The sequence below is a fragment of the Phoenix dactylifera genome, chromosome 8 (assembly GCF_051530095.1).
Source record: "Phoenix dactylifera cultivar Ajwa chromosome 8, Ajwa_hap1_PhDact_Kaust_v1.1, whole genome shotgun sequence".
In the NCBI taxonomy this organism is placed as follows: Eukaryota; Viridiplantae; Streptophyta; class Magnoliopsida; order Arecales; family Arecaceae; genus Phoenix; species Phoenix dactylifera.
The window spans coordinates 11,315,746-11,336,635 of NC_143197.1; the positions used below are offsets into that span (position 1 = coordinate 11,315,746).

Here is a 20,890-nt window from a genome sequence, read left to right on the forward strand (position 1 = left end):
ACAACCTAGATTAGTGAACAATGGGCTACCCAATAGCTGAATAGAAAGAGAAAAATGGCAAAAGAAAACATCTTTTGAAGGTTAAGAAATAAGCACAGATAAAAATACCCAACAAAAAAAAAATCACAGATTGGGGATTCATCCTCCGTCACTGGCCAAATGGTCCTGAGCCACTGCAAAAACGGGGAAAGTGATTAAAAAAATATAAAAAAAATGAAAACCGGCTTAACGTTAGGCGGGAACCGCTTCGTCAATCCCTCACACGCACCAAAACTCCACACGTGCGGACTCCCTCGGCGGGCTATAAAGCCTCATACCGGTTCATCGCGTTCCACTCCCCCGACACCCCACCCCTCATCTCTCTGTTCTCGTCACGCCACCTTTACCTCTCCGAGATCAAACCCTCGCCCCCAAATTTGTCATGGCGAAGCCCTCGAATTCTGAGGATCTCTCCGAAGAAACCGCCTCCAATGGTTCGATCTCCTCCGAGGAGGAGCAGAAGAACGAGGCCGATGCGAACCAGGAAGAGGAGGACGACGAGGAGCTCGAGGACGTCGCGCGGACGGCGAGCCCCGACGATGACGAGGCCGGAGGAGATGGCGATGACTCGACCGAGGACGATGAGGCCGTTGCGGGGGCAAACGATGACGAATACGAGGTAAATAGTTTAGATGCGAAGAAAAAAAATCAGGATCTTGCCGATGACGGCGTCCCGGACTAGGGTGTAGGGTTTCTGTTTATCAAATCGTTGATCATAGTTTTTTTGTTAGTTTTTCACAGTTTTTTTATTGATTTCTTGTGTTTTCCTGATTTTCCAATAAATGGTTGTATAGCAAAGTAAAAAGATTGATTTTTCTTCCTTTTTCTGATGGATTTGATGTGGATTCTTCGATTCCGTGGCAGAAATGCTAGATTTTGTTATCGATCCGCGGCTTCTTTTTTGTTTGCTATGAACGTTTGCTCCTTTGTGTCGTTTAGGCTTTTAGATTTTTACCATAGGTTTTCTTTTGATTGAATTAGTGTTGTACTGATAAGGAGTTAGGATTTGCATGGATATGGCTTTTGTACTATTCACATGAATAGTATATGGCTGATGATCTTAGACTTACTCCCCTTTGTTTATGTACTGGAGCTATTTCTAGCTCGGGAAAAAAGAAGCTTAGGTTTTTCTCTTTCAGAAGCTGAAGCTTCTATTTCTGATTGTGTTTCTCAAACAGATCAGCTGGATATTGAGTTTTTTTTAATTCTTAGGGAACATAGGTAGTCAGTAGAAGCTTCTGTATTTGCTGAAGTAATTGCTTTGATATTTATGCAGGCTGCGGAACCATCTGAAAATGCTGAAATTGGAAAGCGCGAGAAAGCTAGGCTAAGAGAGATGCAGAGGCTGAAGAAGCAAAAGATTGAGGAAATATTGGCTCAACAAAATGCTGCCATTGATGCCGACATGGTCTGTTGATTGTTCTTTAACTAACTAGCAAGGATCAGTGAGAGATAATTTATGCTTTACAATGCATGGCAATATCCATCTATTTTATATAACTCGAGTCAATTTACCATGAACTGATTGTGAACATTGTATGTCATGGAATCCACAGATAATTTATGCTTTACAATGAATGGCAATATCCATCTATTTTATATAACTAGAGTCAATTTACCATGCACTGATTGTGAACATTGTATGTGATGGAATCCACATCATTAATAAATGGCCATCCTCTTTTATCCAATACATGGTCAATGTATAAATTATGAAATCAACTGCATTAGCAGATTAAGAAGGAAAAGTAGGATATGAATTTTGAAGGAATGTTGTCTATGCACAAAGAAAATATTTTGTTGCGAATGAACAAGATATTGAGGAATTGTCCATATGTAAGATCATAATTATTGATACGGGTCTTTTCCACATAAAAAGGGAATCTTTTGTTACAATAGAACCAGAAGTGATGTGGATCATTCAGGAATCGAAGTCGATTTGCTTTATAAAAAGAAGATATCAATGAACTTCTATGAAATGGTTTCATGTTCTTTCCCCATCAAAATTATGTAAAACGTGTTGCATGTGCTTGATATATGTAATATGCATAACCCGGATATTTGTGTCATGCACAGGCTGGGAGGCTTGTTTACTTAAAAAGCCCGACCACAAGAAGACATTGCTAAATGCAATTCTCCTTTTCATGTACAGAACATTCTAATCGATCTTTACTACAACATGATTTAGACTCTAGAGAGGTTAATTTGAAAGACAAAGGATTCTGGGGAAAATATATATACTGAAGGGGAGGGTACTTCTTCATTTAGTTGCTTGTCATACATGACACAACTTGTAATTTATTGTATCATGATTCTATATTTTTCCCCTCAAATGTATTTCTGCTGCTATGGTTGCTTTATAGCTCTTTGGTGTTTGTAAGCATGTGATTTGGTTCAAACTAACAATTGATACACTATCAGAACAATAAAGGGAAAGGACAACTGAAGTATTTGCTGCAACAGACAGAATTATTCGCTCATTTTGCTAATGGTATTCAGTCTGCATCGGATAAGAAGCCAAGAGGAAGGTAATAATGCGTGTGTCGTGCTAAATAAAGAAAGCATAGTTGGAGGCCATAGTCTAAACTTGTCAACCTTCCTTATGAATATCTTCCATTTGTTGCAATAGTTGGTGCCTTCCGATCTTAATCTTGATGGATCTCCAAATACCGAAATCAACCATGAATTTTGTGATCAATTATCCTTATCTCTGTATATAATTTATGGCCTTTCTAGTTAATTAATGTTTATTATTTGTTTAGATGGCGTACAGGTGCTTCTGCTTCAAGCAAGATATTTGATTAAAATATTATACATTAGGTACTTACATTGGTGTAACCAGTCTTCCTAGGTTTTGTGAAAGAGGAGATGATGTGGATTGAGCCACTAGCAGGAATTACCTGTCTATGTTAGCGGATCCATTTTCTTTAGTCTATAATTCATTAAAACTTTCCATTGCACTTCCAATATGGACTTTTTTCCATTTCTACTCTCATTAGTTCTAATCAATCATATGTAATAATATACATAGGAGCTGTATATATTCCACAAGGAACTTATGTGAGTTGCAAGTACAAAGCAACAATTGAGGAACTGGTCAATAAATATGTGTTAATATTTGCCCAAAACTATAGGTAGTACCTAGTTTTGCCTCATGATAATTTGAGTTAGTTCATGATTTGGGCTGGAAATGACTGCATGTTCACTCAAGGTGCACGAGGTGGGCTCTGTTCGGGCTTGATTTGGACTTAACTAATGTGGGCTTGTTGCACTAAGCCTCCATTTTAAGTTTTGGAATTATTTTTATGTTGGCTTGGGTCATACCTATCTCATCTAGGAGTTTGATATAAGATATCAAATGTGACTTTGCAGCATAATTTTGCTCTATAAAAAGCTTGAGTTTAGGTTTATGGTACTCACAGATTTGCCTAATTAAAGTCTAAATTAGCTCTAAAAAAAGGTAGCCTAGTGCATGAGGCTCCTACAATTGTGGGGTTTGCAGAGGGTCAATGTATGCAGTCTTGCTTTGGCATGCGGAGAGGATGTTTCCTGTTTTGAACCCATGACATCTAGGTCACAGTATAGCGGCCTTACCATTTGCACTCACCCTCTCCGAATTAGCTTTTCATTCTATATTTATTAACTAATAATTTGTTCATGGTTAATAATGTACAAATAAATTCCTACCAAAGAAGTTATGTAAAAAGGAATTTTCATGTAATCTTCAATTTGGTCTTGTCTAACATTAATCATGTAGAAGTTGAATATATTGTGCATTATTCTTTATCGGATCTGCCCAATCTCACACACATATCTATGTTTCCTTTCGATCCCGGAAATTTCTCATCCTTCAGTTTCAAGGGATATTTTTATTCGTTTAAAATAATTTTGATTTATGATTTTTGGCAGTTGGACAGGGTACACAACTACACATGTTAATGAGATGAACTATAACTTCCATAACAACATTTTCACCTGGGGCAAGATCTTGGACTGCCTCTTTTATTCGACATTCAGCACAATGATATGTATGAATTTCAGCTTTTGTTATCTTTGCGAATATAAACAGATATACCCAAGATGTTGGTATATGCAATAGCAGTATATTGGCCGACAAGTTCTGATTTCTCTTTTACAATTCTAAATGAACAATTTTATTAATCAAATATAAAAAAAAAGCCTAAAAGTGGTAGAATATTCCAATATTCCAGAATTTTGATTCCAATAATGTTGGTCGATATTTCAGAATATTTTGGCTTTTTCTGTAAGTTCTTATCTTGCCATCTTGGCCTGGATAAATGGAAATCTTGGTTCATCTTGATACTGGCCACCCACCAAGAAGGGTGAGATCTTAATATTTAAATACCTTGTTTTGTAATTAAAATGTTTATATTATGTTTCTTAGTGTAATGAGGCATCTCTGTGATCATTTCGAAAATAGAAAGTTAATCATTTTTAACCTTGATTTGGGATTTGTTTTGGATGAATTATCTATGATTTAAGGACCTATGCGAATATAGTATTATATTGTTTTCTTAAGGTAATAGGGGACTCTTGTTGAATTGATTTATGACATGTTTGCAAAAACATATTGCTGAAGAAATTTGTCTTTAGCTTGGCTTTTCCTGTGCTCGTAAAAAAATTGTTTCTTTTATAATCACTTAAGAATTTATTCTGCTCATAGGATTCATTTTTGTCTCTTCATTACTCAAAATCTTAATTATACTGTGAGATGTTTCTGAGATCATTTTTTCAGGTACTTACATTATAATATTTTGCATGACTTGTTTCTGATTCAATCCTTTTCAGGGGTCGTCATGCATCAAAAGTAACCGAGGAGGAAGAGGACGAAGAATACCTGAAGGAGGAAGAAGGTGGTTTCTCGACCGGAGGAGGGACTCGTTTGGTTTCACAACCATCTTGTAAGCTTTTCCTATTTCATGAGGAGTTCTTATTATATGAAAGTCTTGTAGACTCTCATGCATGCTCTAAAGTGATAATTTTACCAAATGATGAATGAAATAGTTGGAAAAGCTATCCTCATTTTTCTCATTGTCTTCCATTATCTTGTTCAGTCTCTCTTTTTTTCTTTGGATGATTGGATGGTATGAGAACCATGTGATGGCTGCCCCTTTTGACTGATAGCACTTGAAGACTCCAATCTATCTGAACCATGTCAGTGCAGCCTGTCTGTGGTTCATTCTACATGTGATTGCCCTGTTGCCTTTTTTTTTTTGGTGAAATGTGATTGCCCTGTCAAATGCTGATTTTTGGGAAAATAAACACATCAATAATAGTATTGGCTGGCATGTGATTCCGTAGTTGAAGTTAAGCATTAAGTAGTTCCGGTAATGCATTAAATAATGGGGTAGCATGTCAATGTAGTCCCAATGCAAAGGCAATTCTTAAGGAGTCGCAATGATTCACACCATCATTTCCACAACGTTAATTATTTAGTTTTCATCATCATGATCTAATTATGTACAAAAGAGTCTCAAACTTCTTTTTCCATGTGTAAGTGACATTTGAGTTAAATAATTGTCTCTCACTAATATTGAACCCGCCCTTGTCTTTTTAACTCTTTACTGGTCAGATGTTTGAACTTGCTTGTCATCTTTTCTTCTTCAGGTATACAAGGGAAAATGAGAGATTACCAGCTGGCTGGATTAAATTGGCTGATAAGGTTGTACGAAAATGGTATCAATGGGATTCTAGCTGATGAAATGGTATGCATGGAATTACTTTTCATGCTTTTTTTCCCTTCCGTCCTCTGATTAATTTGCTTGATTTTATATGAGATCAAGTTAACACTTATTCTGGAAGATGATTTCTTTCTTTAAATTGTTTGCGATATTGTATATTTGTTGTCTAGGGTCTTGGGAAAACATTGCAAACCATCTCTTTGCTGGGCTATTTGCATGAGTTCAGAGGGATTACAGGGCCTCACATGGTGGTAGCACCAAAATCCACTCTTGGCAACTGGATGAGGGAGATTCGACGCTTCTGTCCTGTTTTGCGTGCTGTAAAGTTTCTTGGTAACCCAGATGAAAGGGTCAGTCAGAAGCTTATACCCTTTCCCCATGGTTTTCTTGCATTATCCTATTGTTGAAATGTATCTTTACCTTAACTTTTTTTTTTGTTTTTTATTTGCATTTTTGCAGAAACATATACGCGAGAATTTATTAGTAGCTGGAAAGTTCGATGTATGTGTAACTAGTTTTGAAATGGCCATCAAAGAGAAAAATGCCCTGAGGCGCTTTAGTTGGCGTTATGTTATTATTGATGAAGCTCATCGGATAAAAAATGAAAACTCCCTTCTTTCTAAAACAATGAGACTCTATAAAACGAACTATCGCCTCCTTATTACGGGTACACCTCTTCAGGTATTCATATGCTTCACTTTTCTAGGTGTGGGTCCCATTTGTTTTTCCTGCTAAATTTGTGTAGTTCAATCAGCCAATCTACCTTTTCTTCTGCAAGCACCTTTATCTAATATGCTATTTTGGTCTTATCTCTTATATTACCAAAGCACCATGCATGAATTGATTGCATGCCTTCTTAACTGAATTATAGTCTGACAAAAATGTGTTTATCATCAAGTATCAGCAACTGGAAATTGCATTATGCTGTATTTACGTGCATTTTTTTGAGAATTTTTTTCTGCATGTATTTTCACATGTAGTCTATATTCTCTAATTTGTAAATAGTTGGATCAAGATTTTTATTGAACAAATGTATTTGTCAATTTCTATTATGTGCAGAACAATCTGCACGAGCTCTGGTCTCTTCTTAATTTTCTACTCCCTGAGATATTTAGTTCAGCTGAAACCTTTGATGAATGGTTTCAAATATCTGGGGAAAATGATCAGCAAGAGGTTGTCCAACAGCTTCACAAGGTAAAATGAAAAGACCTTTGCTTGGTAAATTTGTCTGCTTTCATTTGTTTAATGGTGTTAATGAGTCATCATATCTCTTATCTTTTTGAAGGTTCTTCGTCCATTTCTCCTCCGAAGACTAAAATCTGATGTTGAAAAAGGTTTGCCTCCAAAAAAGGAAACTATACTCAAAGTAGGAATGTCCCAGATGCAGAAACAGTATTACCGTGCGCTGCTTCAGAAAGATTTGGAAGTCATTAATGCTGGAGGAGAGCGTAAACGTCTTCTAAACATAGCTATGCAGCTGCGCAAGTGTAGTAATCATCCATATCTGTTCCAAGGCGCAGAGCCTGGCCCGCCTTATACAACAGGAGAACATCTCATCACAAATGCTGGTATGATAAACTCCATTGGACCTTTATATCTTCCAAACCAAGCACCGGCTTCGTGACCATATGATCTTTTGCAGGCAAAATGGTTCTTCTGGATAAACTTCTTTCCAAGTTAAAAGAGCGTGATTCCAGAGTTCTAATATTTTCACAGGTATAAACCTCTTCTGTATACTTGCTCTTGTATTGCAGACAATTTTACTTTCATCTTTGTAATGCCTGAAATCTAGAAAAGTCTACATAACGTGCAAGATACTCTCAAGCTAAGCCATTTTCCTGGATTATGAACTGGTATTGCTAAGAAAAAAACAAACATTGCTTGTAAAGAGACCCTATTCTTTTCTTTTTCTTTCTTCTTTTTTTGGATTCGCTCAGTTTATGCTTATCTTGTATATATGCATAGAATATGAACAATTTGTGACTTTCATATTTTATGACTTTTTTTTAAATATTTTCTGCTAATAATTTGGTTCTTGTGTGTAGATGACAAGGCTTCTGGATATCCTGGAGGATTATTTGATTTTTCGTGGATACCAATACTGTCGGATTGATGGTAATACTGGTGGGGATGAACGTGATGCTTCTATTGAAGCCTTCAATCGGCCGGGGAGTGAAAAGTTCATTTTCTTGCTTTCAACCAGAGCTGGTGGGCTGGGGATTAACCTTGCCACTGCAGATGTTGTTATTCTTTATGACAGTGATTGGTAATTCTCTTTATACAATCATGCTTTTTTCTTTGGATTCATATCATGGGCCCTTGGCCTTATTTTTTCTGTCACTGTATGTAGGAACCCACAGGTTGATTTGCAAGCACAAGATCGTGCCCACAGGATTGGTCAGAAAAAGGAAGTTCAAGTGTTCCGTTTCTGCACAGAGGTCTAACATTATGGAATTCCTTAAATAACATGATGCAATGTGAAACAAAACAATGTGTAGAAAAGCTTTTAATATGTCTCATATAAATGCAGTATACTATTGAAGAAAAAGTGATCGAGAGGGCATATAAGAAACTTGCACTTGATGCTTTAGTGATCCAACAAGGTCGCTTAGCAGAGCAGAAAGGTAAGTAATCCTATTTCAAAGGTTTTGTAGCCTTCCCTGTCAATGCAGTTTGCGCATTTATATGTTTAAGGGTGTCTTATGTTGTGTTTTCTTGATTCTTTTTACCATGCAGCTGTTAATAAAGATGAATTGTTGCAAATGGTGAGATTTGGTGCTGAGATGGTCTTCAGCTCCAAGGACAGTACAATAACTGACGAGGATATTGACCGTATCATAGCTAAAGGGGAGGAGACAACAGCTGAGCTTGATGCTAAAATGAAGAAATTTACAGAGGATGCTATCAAGTTTAAAATGGATGATAGTATGTGGATCCGTTCTGTTGATTTTTTAATTCCTTAGATGAGCCAAATGATAGCTTCATAATGCTTATATCTTTTTATGTGCAGCTGCTGACCTTTATGACTTCGATGATGAGAAGGTATGCAAATTTGAAATATACTAGGATTCCACATCAAGTTGCACAGTCTTTGTGTTTAATAAGCTGCTGACCTGTTGTCTGCCTATTTTATTATTTTATTTGTTCCATGATGCTTGGAGTGTTATCTTGTTTTAGCCATATATGCATTATTAATATCAGAGTCATCGGCATTCATTTCCCTTCCTTTTTTTGAAGGATGATAGCAAAACTGACTTTAAGAAACTTGTTTCTGAGAACTGGGTTGAACCTTCAAGGAGGGAAAGGAAAAAAAAGTAAGGCCATATCGTTAGCTGTAGATTGTGCCTTTTTATTTACTCTTTATGAACCTGATTTATTTTCCATGTATGTATACAGTTACTCAGACTCTGATTACTTCAAGCAAGCATTGCGGCACGGTGGACCAGCAAGAGCGAAAGAGCCACGGATTCCTCGCATGCCTCAGTTGTAAGTTCGATTTGGTTCTGGTCCCAGTTCTACTCATATGTTGTATTGGACTTTGAGTTATTGCTGAACATGTTAATTGTTGCTGCCATATTTTACAGACACGACTTTCAGTTTTTCAACACAAAGAGGTTAAGTGAATTGTATGAGAAAGAAGTGCGGTATCTTATGGTGCGAACCTGCTAGACCTACTCTTTAATATGCTTTTCCTTTTTTTCCTGTTTAACATACACTTTTCTATTGTTGCGTTTATTTACTTTAGCCTGCTGCTTTGGTTTGTATAATTTTTTTAAAAAAACAATTGGGAGGTAGTTGAACCGAATTATTGTTTCTTAGTCCAATTCTGAAAGCCTGCCCGAACTAGAATTACAGATATGCACTATCATAAAACTGCCAAATGAATCTCAAATGTCGACCAACTCTCTCATACTGTTTTAGATGGGTTTTTCCCTTCTGATTTTCCCACACCCTAGCTTGTCATCCTACCAAGTTTTATACAGTACTATGAAAGGCTACTGCCCCTTGCTGCTTATATCTCTATTTACAAGATGCTGTCATAAGACCCTGTTTAATAGTCTTTAGCTAGTAGAAGGATTTTTTATCCCAATTCTCTAGCAAGGGCATAGGTGATTTCATCATTTGTTTGTATATTTTCAGCAAACACATCAAAGGAATCAGTCAAAGGACACCATTGGTGATGGTGATGAACCTGAAGGTATGTTATTCATTTAGCAGATATTGTCTTGGTTGATTTGTAGTTCAAACTAATAATTTTGAATGATTTTGTAGACTTGAGTGAACCCTTGACCATGGAGGAACAGGAAGAAAAGGAGCGGCTGCTAGAAGAGGTTGGGAGATCACTGATTAGGGACATTCATGCAGGCAATGAGTATTTTTATCATTAACTTTGTCAAATTTCAGGGTTTTTCAACATGGACAAGGAGAGACTTCAATACGTTTATTCGGGCATGTGAGAAATATGGCCGCAATGACATAAAGATTATAGCTTCTGAAATGGAGGGCAAAACTGAAGAGGAGGTAGAAAGATATGCTAAAGTCTTCGGAGAGAGATACAAGGAATTGAACGGTACAATGCTCGATCAAATTGCAGATTACAAAATTTTCTCTTTCTGTTCAATATTCACATGTTGTGTATTGCAGAAATGGTACTTGGTTTTCTATCTTCACATCCTGATATGGTGTGCTTAACTTTGCTTGGTGTCCCATCAGATTATGATAGAATAATCAAGAACATAGAAAGAGGAGAGGCAAGAATCTCTCGCAAAGATGAAATAATGAAGGCAATTGGGAAAAAGTTAGATCGTTACAAGAATCCTTGGTTAGAATTGAAGATTCAGTATGGTCAAAACAAAGGGAAATTGTACAATGAAGAATGTGACCGCTTCATGGTGTGCTATTTTATGGGTCTAATGTTATCAATTAATTATATCTTTTTGGCCTCCTGGCATGTGGTTTTTGATACTACATTATTTCTCTTTTCAGTTATGCATGGTTCACAAACTTGGATATGGGAATTGGGATGAGCTGAAAGCAGCATTCCGTACTTCACCATTATTCCGTTTTGACTGGTTTGTGAAGTCCCGCACTACTCAAGAGCTCGCTAGGCGGTGTGATACACTGATTCGCCTGGTGGAGAAAGAAAATCAGGAATATGATGAGCGGGAGAGGCAAGCTCGCAAAGATAAAAAACTTGCTAAGGTTGAGTTTTCTGACCTTTTTTATTGACTTCAAAGCATTGGATGTGTAATTGTATTCATTTGACTTAGCAACTTATATGGAGCTTTTTAAGTGTATCGTCATGACAGTGTTCTATATGAAAATTTTCTGAAGTCCTGACTCACCTCTTTCTGCTACATGCTCTGATTTTGATGTTCATAACTTTATCATGTTGATGATTGTTACAGCTTGTTTAGATCTGTATCCAGCTGAAATTTACTGACCTTGGTCCTTGTTTTGTTCTCCCCGTTTTTCAGAATCTGACGCCATTGAAGCGGGCCATGTCAAGGTCAGCAGCTGTGGAAACCCCTGCACTGGCTTCTTTCAAGAGACGGAGGCAAGCAGTGACGGATGACCGTGTAAACTCGGTAAGTTAATGTGTTCAATAGATATATCATGCTAGACAGAAATTTCTTATGTTTCTGACATGGAATGAAATGGGAAGCACCCACTAAAAATTATGGGGGAGACAAGGATCATACAGGAGAAGATTAGAAAAACTAAACAAGTGGATATTGACAAAAATGCTCTATTAAACAGTAAATAATTCTCTCTTTGCCTGTTGTTTGTTTGTGAATAGAAATAATAATTATGAAATTATACCACTTTAGCAGATGAATATATGTTACCAAATCTTGAGTTCAGGAGTACTGTACGACCCATTCTCTAGAATATCGTATAGGTGCCAGCCATGTTTACAATGACTTCTGCATTTGGGGTGACAAAGCTGGTTTTTGGTATCTTAAGCTATTTTCTTAGGGAAACACCAAAAAGAAGCAAAAACCAATTCCATTCAATCTTTTCATTTTTTTTCTCCATAAATCTTTCATTTATCCATAACTGTTTACGTGTGATAGTAGAGCTTACAACTTGTTTGAAAAGTTAAAAGAATAGTATTTTGTCCCAAGTGAATCATGAAATTTGGAGCCAAACACATTATCTGGACGTGGTGTTGATTAAAACCACTTGGATTTTGTTTGAGGTGTATGACATATTGTTTCACTACCAAATTTCTTTCTTTACATTTTTTAGAGACTAATTTTTTACAGTTGGCTTGCATGCTGCCCTTTTCTTTCTTAGTGACTTGTGAACCTAAAGAGTCTTAAATTATGATGAACTGCAGCTCAGCATAAGCTGATGTATGATTTGTTTTCTCATGTACTTGTAACAGGGGGGAAGGAGGAGGAGGGGATGATTTTAGTTTAAGAGTCTGCTGTCTCTTTTTGAAGTTCGGGACCAAAGTCCTCCTGGAAATATAGGCGGGTTCTACCTGTAGGACATGCTTATTTTGCTGAATGCATGGGCTTCACCCCTTAATATACTAGTAAAAGTTGTTCGTCTCCTATAGTCAAATGCTGGCTGCAGCATGTTTAACTTGCCATTTTAAAGATCATATCTCATGATGTGGTTACACTAAAGGTTAGACCACTCCATCCATTTTTGTTGTTCAGGAGTGGATTTATTTGGAATACTGGCGAATCCAAAAATTATTCTATTATAGCATTTTACTTGTGCCTTCAAATATGGTTGCTTATAGTTTGTTTTTTAGGTCAAAGTTACAGCAGGCACCTGGCCAAGAGCTTGACAACATAGGATACGTTATGCGTAGAAGAAATTTTGAAATAAATTGCACGCTAACCTGTTCCCTAATGAACGTGTATCATGAGCAGGGCTGATGTTAGCTAGATCTGAGTCACCTCTAAAATGCTTTGCTTAGACAGCAGCATATAGTAGGAAGGGCACTGCTGTGAGATTCTCTCTGTTACTAAAGAAGTGTGTCCTTTTTTTTTTCAAAGAAAAACAAAAAAGGAACTTCTGGAAGATTGTACTAAATAGCAGAGAAAATGATAAGTTCGAATAGTTTCTCGTGCTATAAGAGCCCTTGTCGATTGGCAGGCATGTTATCAGAATTCTAGGTACTTACTTTCCTTTTAATATCCTTGTCTAAATCTTTTAGAGTACTTTAGGAAGGAAGTCTCCTTCGTACGAGCAACCTTTTGGAATGAGTCTGCTAATAATTTGTTTATCCTATTAAATATATCAACCTTTGTCATTACAATTTAGGATGTTAAGAGGGCTATCAGAAGTGAAGTATCCTTCGTACGAGCAAATCCATAACCTGAAACTTTTCTGGATGTGGACGGCTGCTGGTACTTTCTTAGTGAATTCATTTTGGAGGTTTCTTAACCAGGGCCTGGGCGGCATTGTTCGCCTCCTCGCGCCTTCTATCCAGTTAAGTATGAAGTCTTCGGGGCGCGGATTGGATGCTTGTAGAAATTATCCTACATGGTTGAAATAGCGGATGGAAGGAATTGGGGAGGAGATGGGAGGATGGGTGGGCGAAGCGGGGGAAAGAGATGGATGAAGAGGATGAGATGAAAAAAAAAACCAGGAAGATGATAAAATATAATATGACATATATTATATTATATTATGTATATTATATATAATATTTATATTTTATATTATATATTATATTCAGGTCAGCCTGATCTGGTTGATGGGCGAGTTCAAATCTCAAGCCCAAACCCAACCCTACAGGCTTAAAAATCAGGCTAAATCTTGTCCAAAATGATCAGAACTCGGACGGGCCACTGCCAGATGTCCTATAGCTCTATTCTGTAATTTCATTATAGAAATATAGAGGTGTAATTTCATTATAGAAATATGGAGGTGCATATGAGTTGGGTCAGACCAAGTTATAAGTGACCTCGACCTAACATGATTCCTTCCTTATTCGGATTCTAATGTTGAACCCAAATCCAATCCAATAAAAATCGGATCGGGTCCACGGCTAAAATTTCTAACCCAATGGGTCATTCAGGTTGAGTCGGGTCCATAACCCGATCTCAATCCAAAAAATTCGAGTCTGGGTTGGATCTTTGTACTTGCCATTTTCTATACTTAGTTTTTTTTGCAATGAGTAAAAACTACAAAAAGAAAGTTATGCAAAACAATACAAGTAAAATGCCTAAGCATTAAGGATTAATGCTATTGCAAACTAACCTAATAATGATAGGCCCGGCCTTGTTAGCTACAAGAAAAATTTTCTGTTCATGTATGTAATACTTTTTTTTTAGTAGAAAAGAATTGTATCTATACTAATCCTTTTTTACTTAGCAGTGATATCTCTTGAATTTGTTAGAATACATCTACTACTATTTTTTTCTAAACAAACTACTAAAAAAGCATACATGAGCTAAGATGAGGAATAAATATAGTTTTGATAATAATACATGAGAAACTTCAACAACTGCAAAGGACTCATCATGATTCATGTGCCTATCTTCTAAAAATATGACAAAATTATACTCTATCTTGCCTTTATTAGTTCAAACTTTCTTCTCAAAAAAATAGTTTTTCCATTTAATGTAACCAACCTAAGCCTTAATATAAAATTCATGCCATTAGACAATACACAAAAGATACTTTTTTCCATTCCTCTCGTCCTCAAATACAAAAAAGAAGTAGAGAAATAGAGAGTCAGAGACTATTAAGCTCTAACAGTGTACCTGATTTGAATCAGGTTAGGACAAGCTATAGAATAAGAAATGTAAAATTGTCCTAAAAAGTAAATGGGCTGGATCGAATCAGGTCAGAATTTAGTGAAACCAAATCTGGTCTGAAAAATAGAAAGGGTTTAATTTTAAATGGTGATGGCTTTTCCTTCGTAATTTCCTTACACAAATGCGGGTGCATGCCTCTTTCCCCTGCCATAGAAACAAAGGTGCACTATCTGGATCGTCTATTACGATCCTACAGCTGAGATTCCTTTGCACCAACGGTGTGATTCTCTTCTCCACTCATAAGGAAACCTCCCCCTTCCGCCTCTTGCAAACCTCCTCTAAACCCCCACCGCTTTCCTCTTCTGCGCCCCCTCCATTGTAGCTGCGCTGAATCCATTGCCAGGGTGAGAGAGGTAAAACGCTCTCTCCCTTTTTTTCTCCTTCCCGAGAGATAGAAATCGCTGCTGGCCAAAACCCTAAAGCCTGGTTTAGTTTTTTCTCTCTCCATCTCCTTGATTCGCCTTCATTCATTTCTGCTATCTGAATTTTTTACTTGCGACTTTGTTCTCCCTTAGCAAATTGATGCTCTTTAACGATCCGGGCATGTATTTATGCTGCTATCCTCTCCTTGAGGATGTTTTATGGGACAGTGATTGATATTTGATGGATGGAACACTTTGTTGTATGACTTTTGTTTATTAAATTAAGAGTCAAGACTCTAATTTCTTGGTGCTCATTCATTTATTTTGCACTTGAATATTTGTTTGAATATGGTCCTGCACCTCTTGTCTTTTTGCTGTGGTATGCCTTCTTTTTGTTTGGTTACCTATGAAACTTTCAGTCTTTTTCTTCAACAGGCAGTGACGCTGAAAGCTTTCGGTAAATTTGAGAACCCTTCAGAAGTTTTATCTGCAGCAACATTAATATATTTTTTTTGGTACACAGCAACATTAATATTTGATGGTAAGCCTAGCAAGGGTCTCTGCAAGTTTCTTCGTGCTCATTGTGAAGGTGAAACATTACGTGTTGCCGATGCCAAACTTGGAAATGCAATTGAAGAAAAATTGGTAACCTAATTGCACTATGAGGCCATATTTAAATACAATGACTGCACGACCTCAATATCTCGTATTTCATAGCATAGTTGTTAATATTAATTTTCAGAAAGTAGACTGCCTTCACAACAATGCTGTCATTGGAGCTAATGAAGGGACTAGGGATCCAGCTTACAGAACTCATATGTGGGTTGTCTGTGCAAGATTTAGCTGCAACGAGCTTGTGTTTGTCATGCAGTGTATCTAGGTACAAGCTGAAGTTTAGCGTGGATAAGGTGAACTTTTTTAGCATCTCCCCTTCCTTCCTTATAGCAACATCACTCCAACCATTAACCTTTTTGGTCGCCTTGGTATTTGCATCTTCTGTCTTCATTTTACAAACTTTTACAACAATTCTTTGAGAACATACATTATCTATTCTTCTACATGAGTAACACTTGAACCATAATCTTTCAGAGAAACAAATCTAGAGCTTTGAAAAATCACTTTATTTTTATGCGATATGTTTGTGTTTTTTATGCATTGAGATGATTAAAGTACTGTTAGCATCATAAAATGGTTATTAGCATCATAGAATGGCTAAAAATTTATTTCATTCTGCTGGTGGACACGATGATTCCTCTTGATAGCGACATGGGTTTGAGAGGAAAACCATTCTTTGGAGAATCCAATTGTCAGTAATGCTTCGAGAAGTGCTATTAGGACTTGACTCCATCCTTTGATGAGTTAAGTTGAGAGGAGGCATAATTCGGAGGTGGGGTCACCAAAGTCCTTATTGGAGAGTGGTCGAGATGAGAGGAAGAGAAGTGGTTGACAAGCAATTTCTCAAGGTAATGTCTTGGTGAGAGGAGTGGCTTGGAGGCAGGAATAAGAGGAGGATGATTTGGGTTTGAAGATAAGCTAGAAAGGGGCTTGGTGAATTGGGGTTTGGAGGTTCTTATATGAGATGGGTTTTATGGGTTGGGCCAGATCAAGTTGGGTCAAGTTGGGCTGGTTAGGGATTTAAACTCAGATGTGACACAATTTTCAGGTTGGTATGGTTTTCATCCAGATCTGACTGACTGGTCTTCAGAAACGTGTTGGGCTAAGTCTAATTGTGTCCAACCTAACGCAACCTGTTTGCAGCCTAGTTCAACCTTTCTGTACATACTTATTGTTTCAAGTTTTTGGACATGTTTTATTCCTTACTTTTACGAACTTCTTCCATATCTAATAATTTTTCCTTCTAATTTTGGTACCCTGACCTATGGTGTAGTTTTGAAGATCATTTCTTTTTCAAGTTGTATGCTTATGTCTCAGTAATCATTTTATACTGGATGTTTTTCCCACATTAAGGAATCGGTCTTCGTAATCTCGTACTTATTATTGTTCAACATCTAGAAATGTGCCTAGTAACAGTGCAAATTTTTAGCATTCAAAGTCATGGTCCCACTAAAATCCCTGCTTAACTTTTGTTATTTATCCATCTGTTTTGTAGCCACAGATTTTTTTCCTTTCTTTCTCTCCAGCATATTTTTTTTTTTTTCGAGTCTTCAGTCTTCTTTCATGTAGGCCACTATTTGAAACCAGATGATTTTTATCATAGACCATGTATATGACCTTAGCTTTTTCTTACCACATTATTTTTACTGTACAACACCTGCTTAAGACTCCAAGAACATTCATTCTGCTTTCTGATACGATCTACCATCTGACATGTCAATATTCCTTATAGTTTTTTTAGTTTTGTACTTTGGCAATGTAACTTCTAGAAATTAGTTTTTCCTGACTGTCTTAATAATATAATCTTGTAATTCTTCCCTCATGCTCCAGTTGCTTGTACTTCCATGGTTGGCAGTCTTCTAATATGCTGGCATTGGTTGCTATAAGAATACAGTCAGCAAGCATCCTAATTTTCTTGTGAGCACATTCACATTGTTTGCCTCAGATACGCCAACTCATTGGCATTTAGCCTATATCCTTGATACTTACAGGTCTTATCTTCACATCTTTTTCAATAGTACATCTAACTAATTTCTAATTTTTAGTCACTAAAATAGCTTTTCCGGATATTTTATTTTGCATATTAGCAAGCTTAGTGATTGTTAATTGTCATATTCACTTCTTTCGATTTGCTTCTGTGAGCATTAATTTTTAACTTTCCATGATGCTGTATCTCTTTTCTTTTATTAAAGCACTGACGTCCAATGAGCTCAAATAATTTTCTTCAACAGGACTTACTTTTTTACCCACCCTTATTGTTTGATGTCTGAAAGCTCTCTTGCTTGTTACCTAAATCAACATCTTCTCTGTCATGTCTAAAGTTCGCCTCTAGCAACTCTTGCACATTTCTTGTCGCTATTTGGTTATTGTGTGGCATTTGGTTGCAATTGAGTTTGGCGCCTTGTTGTGGGTTGTGCTGCAGCTTGCATTAGCTAACTTGAAATTTATTGGAGCTTAAGAGTGACTCACATTTATAAAGAGGGCAAGCAGCTTGTGAATTGGTTGGCTAACTAGGACAAAAATGAGCAAACTGAGTTGCTTATGGAATGCTGACTTCCTGGGGAGTTGATCAGTCTGCTCACAATGGATTGTAGTCTTTTGTGTTGTACAGAATCTATGATCGTATGTTATTTGTGATGGTACTTATGGGGGGACAAGGTAGGTACATCAGGTTGGGTGTTCCAATTTGCGGTCATGTTCTTCCATTAGGAATTCTGAGAATGGGATTGGCTGCGATACTTTGCTGCATTTGTATCATTCTTTATGGCCTCTGCCCTCAAGTATGTGCACCCACAGATACCCACATGACCACACCTGCACAAGCACAGACATGCACACACCACCTATACTGTGCCCTTTAAAACTGTTGAAACTTATAATTCTAGTGCTTCATTAGCTGTTACCTGTACAAAACTAAATACATATTTGTATTTGTGTGCGTATGTGCATCATTGCATATATATGTATGTATGTCTAGAGAGTGACTTTATATCTCAATCTTCCTTTTTTCTTTGAGAAACCTTAGACATATGACCAATTTCATATGACTGTTTAGAGCTCTGAAGACACAGCATGCTACACCAACATATGGGCTTATCTTCAATGCATTCTTAATTGGTCAGGCAGCCCTTAAACTCAAGGGGAAGTTTTCTCGTTCTCTTGCTGCGAAAACTGCATTGGCTATTTGATATGATGCCCTTGGTGATAGTGAGGACAACACTATGAGACTGGAAAATCAAGCTAAGGCAGTGTAGGCAAGAGACTACTGCTACATTATCCTATGCAACATATTGTCCTAAAATTGGATTCTTGTATTTGTGAATAGATTGAAACTTGTTTAAGAGTTCTCGAGGGTAGAGAATTGGGCCATTTTGCTGGCTCAACAGAAGGCAAGCCCAAGATTGAATTCTATGACAGAGACTGAAAGAAGGGTGCAGGGGCTCTGATTACTCCAGCGAAGGGATGGGTTTCGTAGTCTCACTTGATTTATTCTTATTTACGACAGTTCTATTAAATTCTCAAAGTCAAATTCGTGTGCTCTCATTTGCCATGGTGTTTTTTGGTCCTTAGATTTTCTGCCACGTTGGTGAAAGCTCTTGCACAGAATATAGTATATCTATATGCACATACATACATGCCATATATTTCATATATGTATACAATATGTATATACAAATTCTATGTATGTATGTATGTATGTATGTATATATGTGTGTGTGTGTGTGTGTGTGGTATGTATGTATGTATGTATGTATGTATATATCACAGGTATAGAGATATAGAGATAGTTCTCATGTTTAAGTATTTGTATTCTACAACCTCAAGCTTTAAATTACGTGCAAACCCCTCAACTTTTACAATTTTTAACCGATAATATGTGAAATTTATGAGTTAAATATCCCATATTTTCGAGTTCAACAATGATAGAAGTACTTTTTATGTGTGGCATCCTAAACTTGATTTCATTTTACTTGACTTTGTGCATCGAAAAACCAGTATAAAAAAGAAATTGCATTTATAAATAAACCTCTTACGTTTTTTACTTTTATGCTTGCACGTAAGGGATTTATTTGATCTCTGTCTTTTGACCATAAGCATGCGGCATATGCTGCAACTCTTTTAACTACTCTGAAACCAAAAGCCAGTCGCTTCCTCTAATCATGGCCTGTCCTCACTGGTGCTTTTACTTTCTCAGTAGAACTTCAGCTTGGGTTTTGCCAATTTTCTTCCATCAAAAAAAAAATAAAAAAAAATTGCTTTAGTTGTGTCACTTTGCATTAGTAGACTTTTAACCCCTCAGCTGATCTAGTGCTTGGGCAAAGCACTGCACCAGCTGCTGAGAAGTTGGCCGATGAACAGGAGGGGGCACAGCCTAGAAAGAGGAAAGCATGAGGAAATAGGTAGCTAAAGAAGCTACCTTGAAAGAAGGGGGTGATGATGAAGGGGAGAAAGGGAAGAAGAAGAAAAAGAAGTCCGATATAGAGAGCACCTGATTGCAAAATGATGATCAGAATGCTCCAGCTGTGGCAGAAGAAGAGCAGGAGAAAAAGTTAAAGAAGTAAAAGAAAGATGAAGCTCCAAGCCCTAATGAGTTAGAGAATCAAGATCAGCCTGTCATGCCAAGCAGAAGTGGAGCTCGGCACAAAAGAAAAGAAGAAAAAGAAGAGAGAGCAAACTGAAGCAGAGGATGAGGACAGCAACAACACAAAGGACCAAGAAGAAGCAGAAACAAGAAAGAAGAAAAAAGAAAAAGAAGAAGAAAGACGAAGGCTGAGTAATGGCATGTATGGGAGAGAATAATGAGTTCTGCTTGGTGCAGGTGAATGGAATCTGCAAGTTTGAATTAGTTCATTTAGGTTTCAACACAGAGAGATCTGTAAAAAATTACCTATTGTTGTTATGGTGCTACGGATCCATGACGTTTCTGTTTTTCCTTTGAATTATTTATCTGTCCGGCTATGATGATATGCAAGAACAGCTCCCTTCGATGTTGATGCTAAGTTAGATCTGAAGAAAGCATATATTTCCATCCATAAATTTTAGGAGGAAGTTAAGAAAATTTAAGTGTTTTAATTGTCCCAAACTGCTAATCTTTTTGGAACACCATAATTGAAAAGTGAGTTTATAAGAAATCCATCAGGCATCTTGTTAAGAGCTGAAACTTGTTAAGTTTATGGTAATTTATATGGCATGAGAATGCAGGGCTAAAGAATAAATGTTGCCTGAACAGTTGCTTATCTCATCTGCAACGGGGAAAACAAATGGATAAGCAAAGAAAGTAATACCTGGAGGCCTATGAGGCTCCTGTCATCCAAGAGAACCTTGATATGAAATTTTCTACTCTTTCTCTACCAAAAATTTTCTATGGTGCCTCGGTACTGAATCA

At 37.1% G+C, this 20,890-nt stretch overlaps 1 protein-coding gene and 1 long non-coding RNA gene across 3 annotated transcripts; both read left to right on the forward strand.

The window, feature by feature from the left end:
- Positions 1–320: 320 nt before the first annotated feature.
- On the forward strand, positions 321–12,483 carry LOC103696400 (putative chromatin-remodeling complex ATPase chain). The gene is made up of 25 exons (XM_008778010.5): positions 321–658; positions 1,316–1,447; positions 2,461–2,567; positions 4,849–4,961; positions 5,668–5,765; positions 5,912–6,091; positions 6,201–6,422; positions 6,801–6,935; positions 7,027–7,309; positions 7,384–7,457; positions 7,787–8,007; positions 8,092–8,179; positions 8,272–8,365; positions 8,478–8,666; positions 8,752–8,783; positions 8,979–9,055; positions 9,138–9,227; positions 9,326–9,395; positions 9,882–9,939; positions 10,014–10,072; positions 10,146–10,311; positions 10,455–10,633; positions 10,728–10,943; positions 11,219–11,329; positions 12,133–12,483. Exons 1-25 carry the CDS (start codon positions 422–424, stop codon positions 12,154–12,156), a joined length of 3,255 nt encoding a protein of 1,084 aa, XP_008776232.1. The 5' UTR covers positions 321–421; the 3' UTR covers positions 12,157–12,483.
- A 2,403-nt stretch (positions 12,484–14,886) lies between these two features.
- On the forward strand, positions 14,887–20,492 carry LOC103696401 (uncharacterized). 2 transcript variants are annotated; one of them, XR_016396156.1, is made up of 3 exons: positions 14,887–15,346; positions 15,413–15,534; positions 15,632–20,492. It is a non-coding gene; the product is annotated as an uncharacterized LOC103696401 (long non-coding RNA). The 2 variants fall into 2 exon arrangements; XR_016396155.1 differs by having other exon boundaries at positions 14,887–15,534.
- The last annotated feature ends 398 nt before the right edge of the window (positions 20,493–20,890 follow it).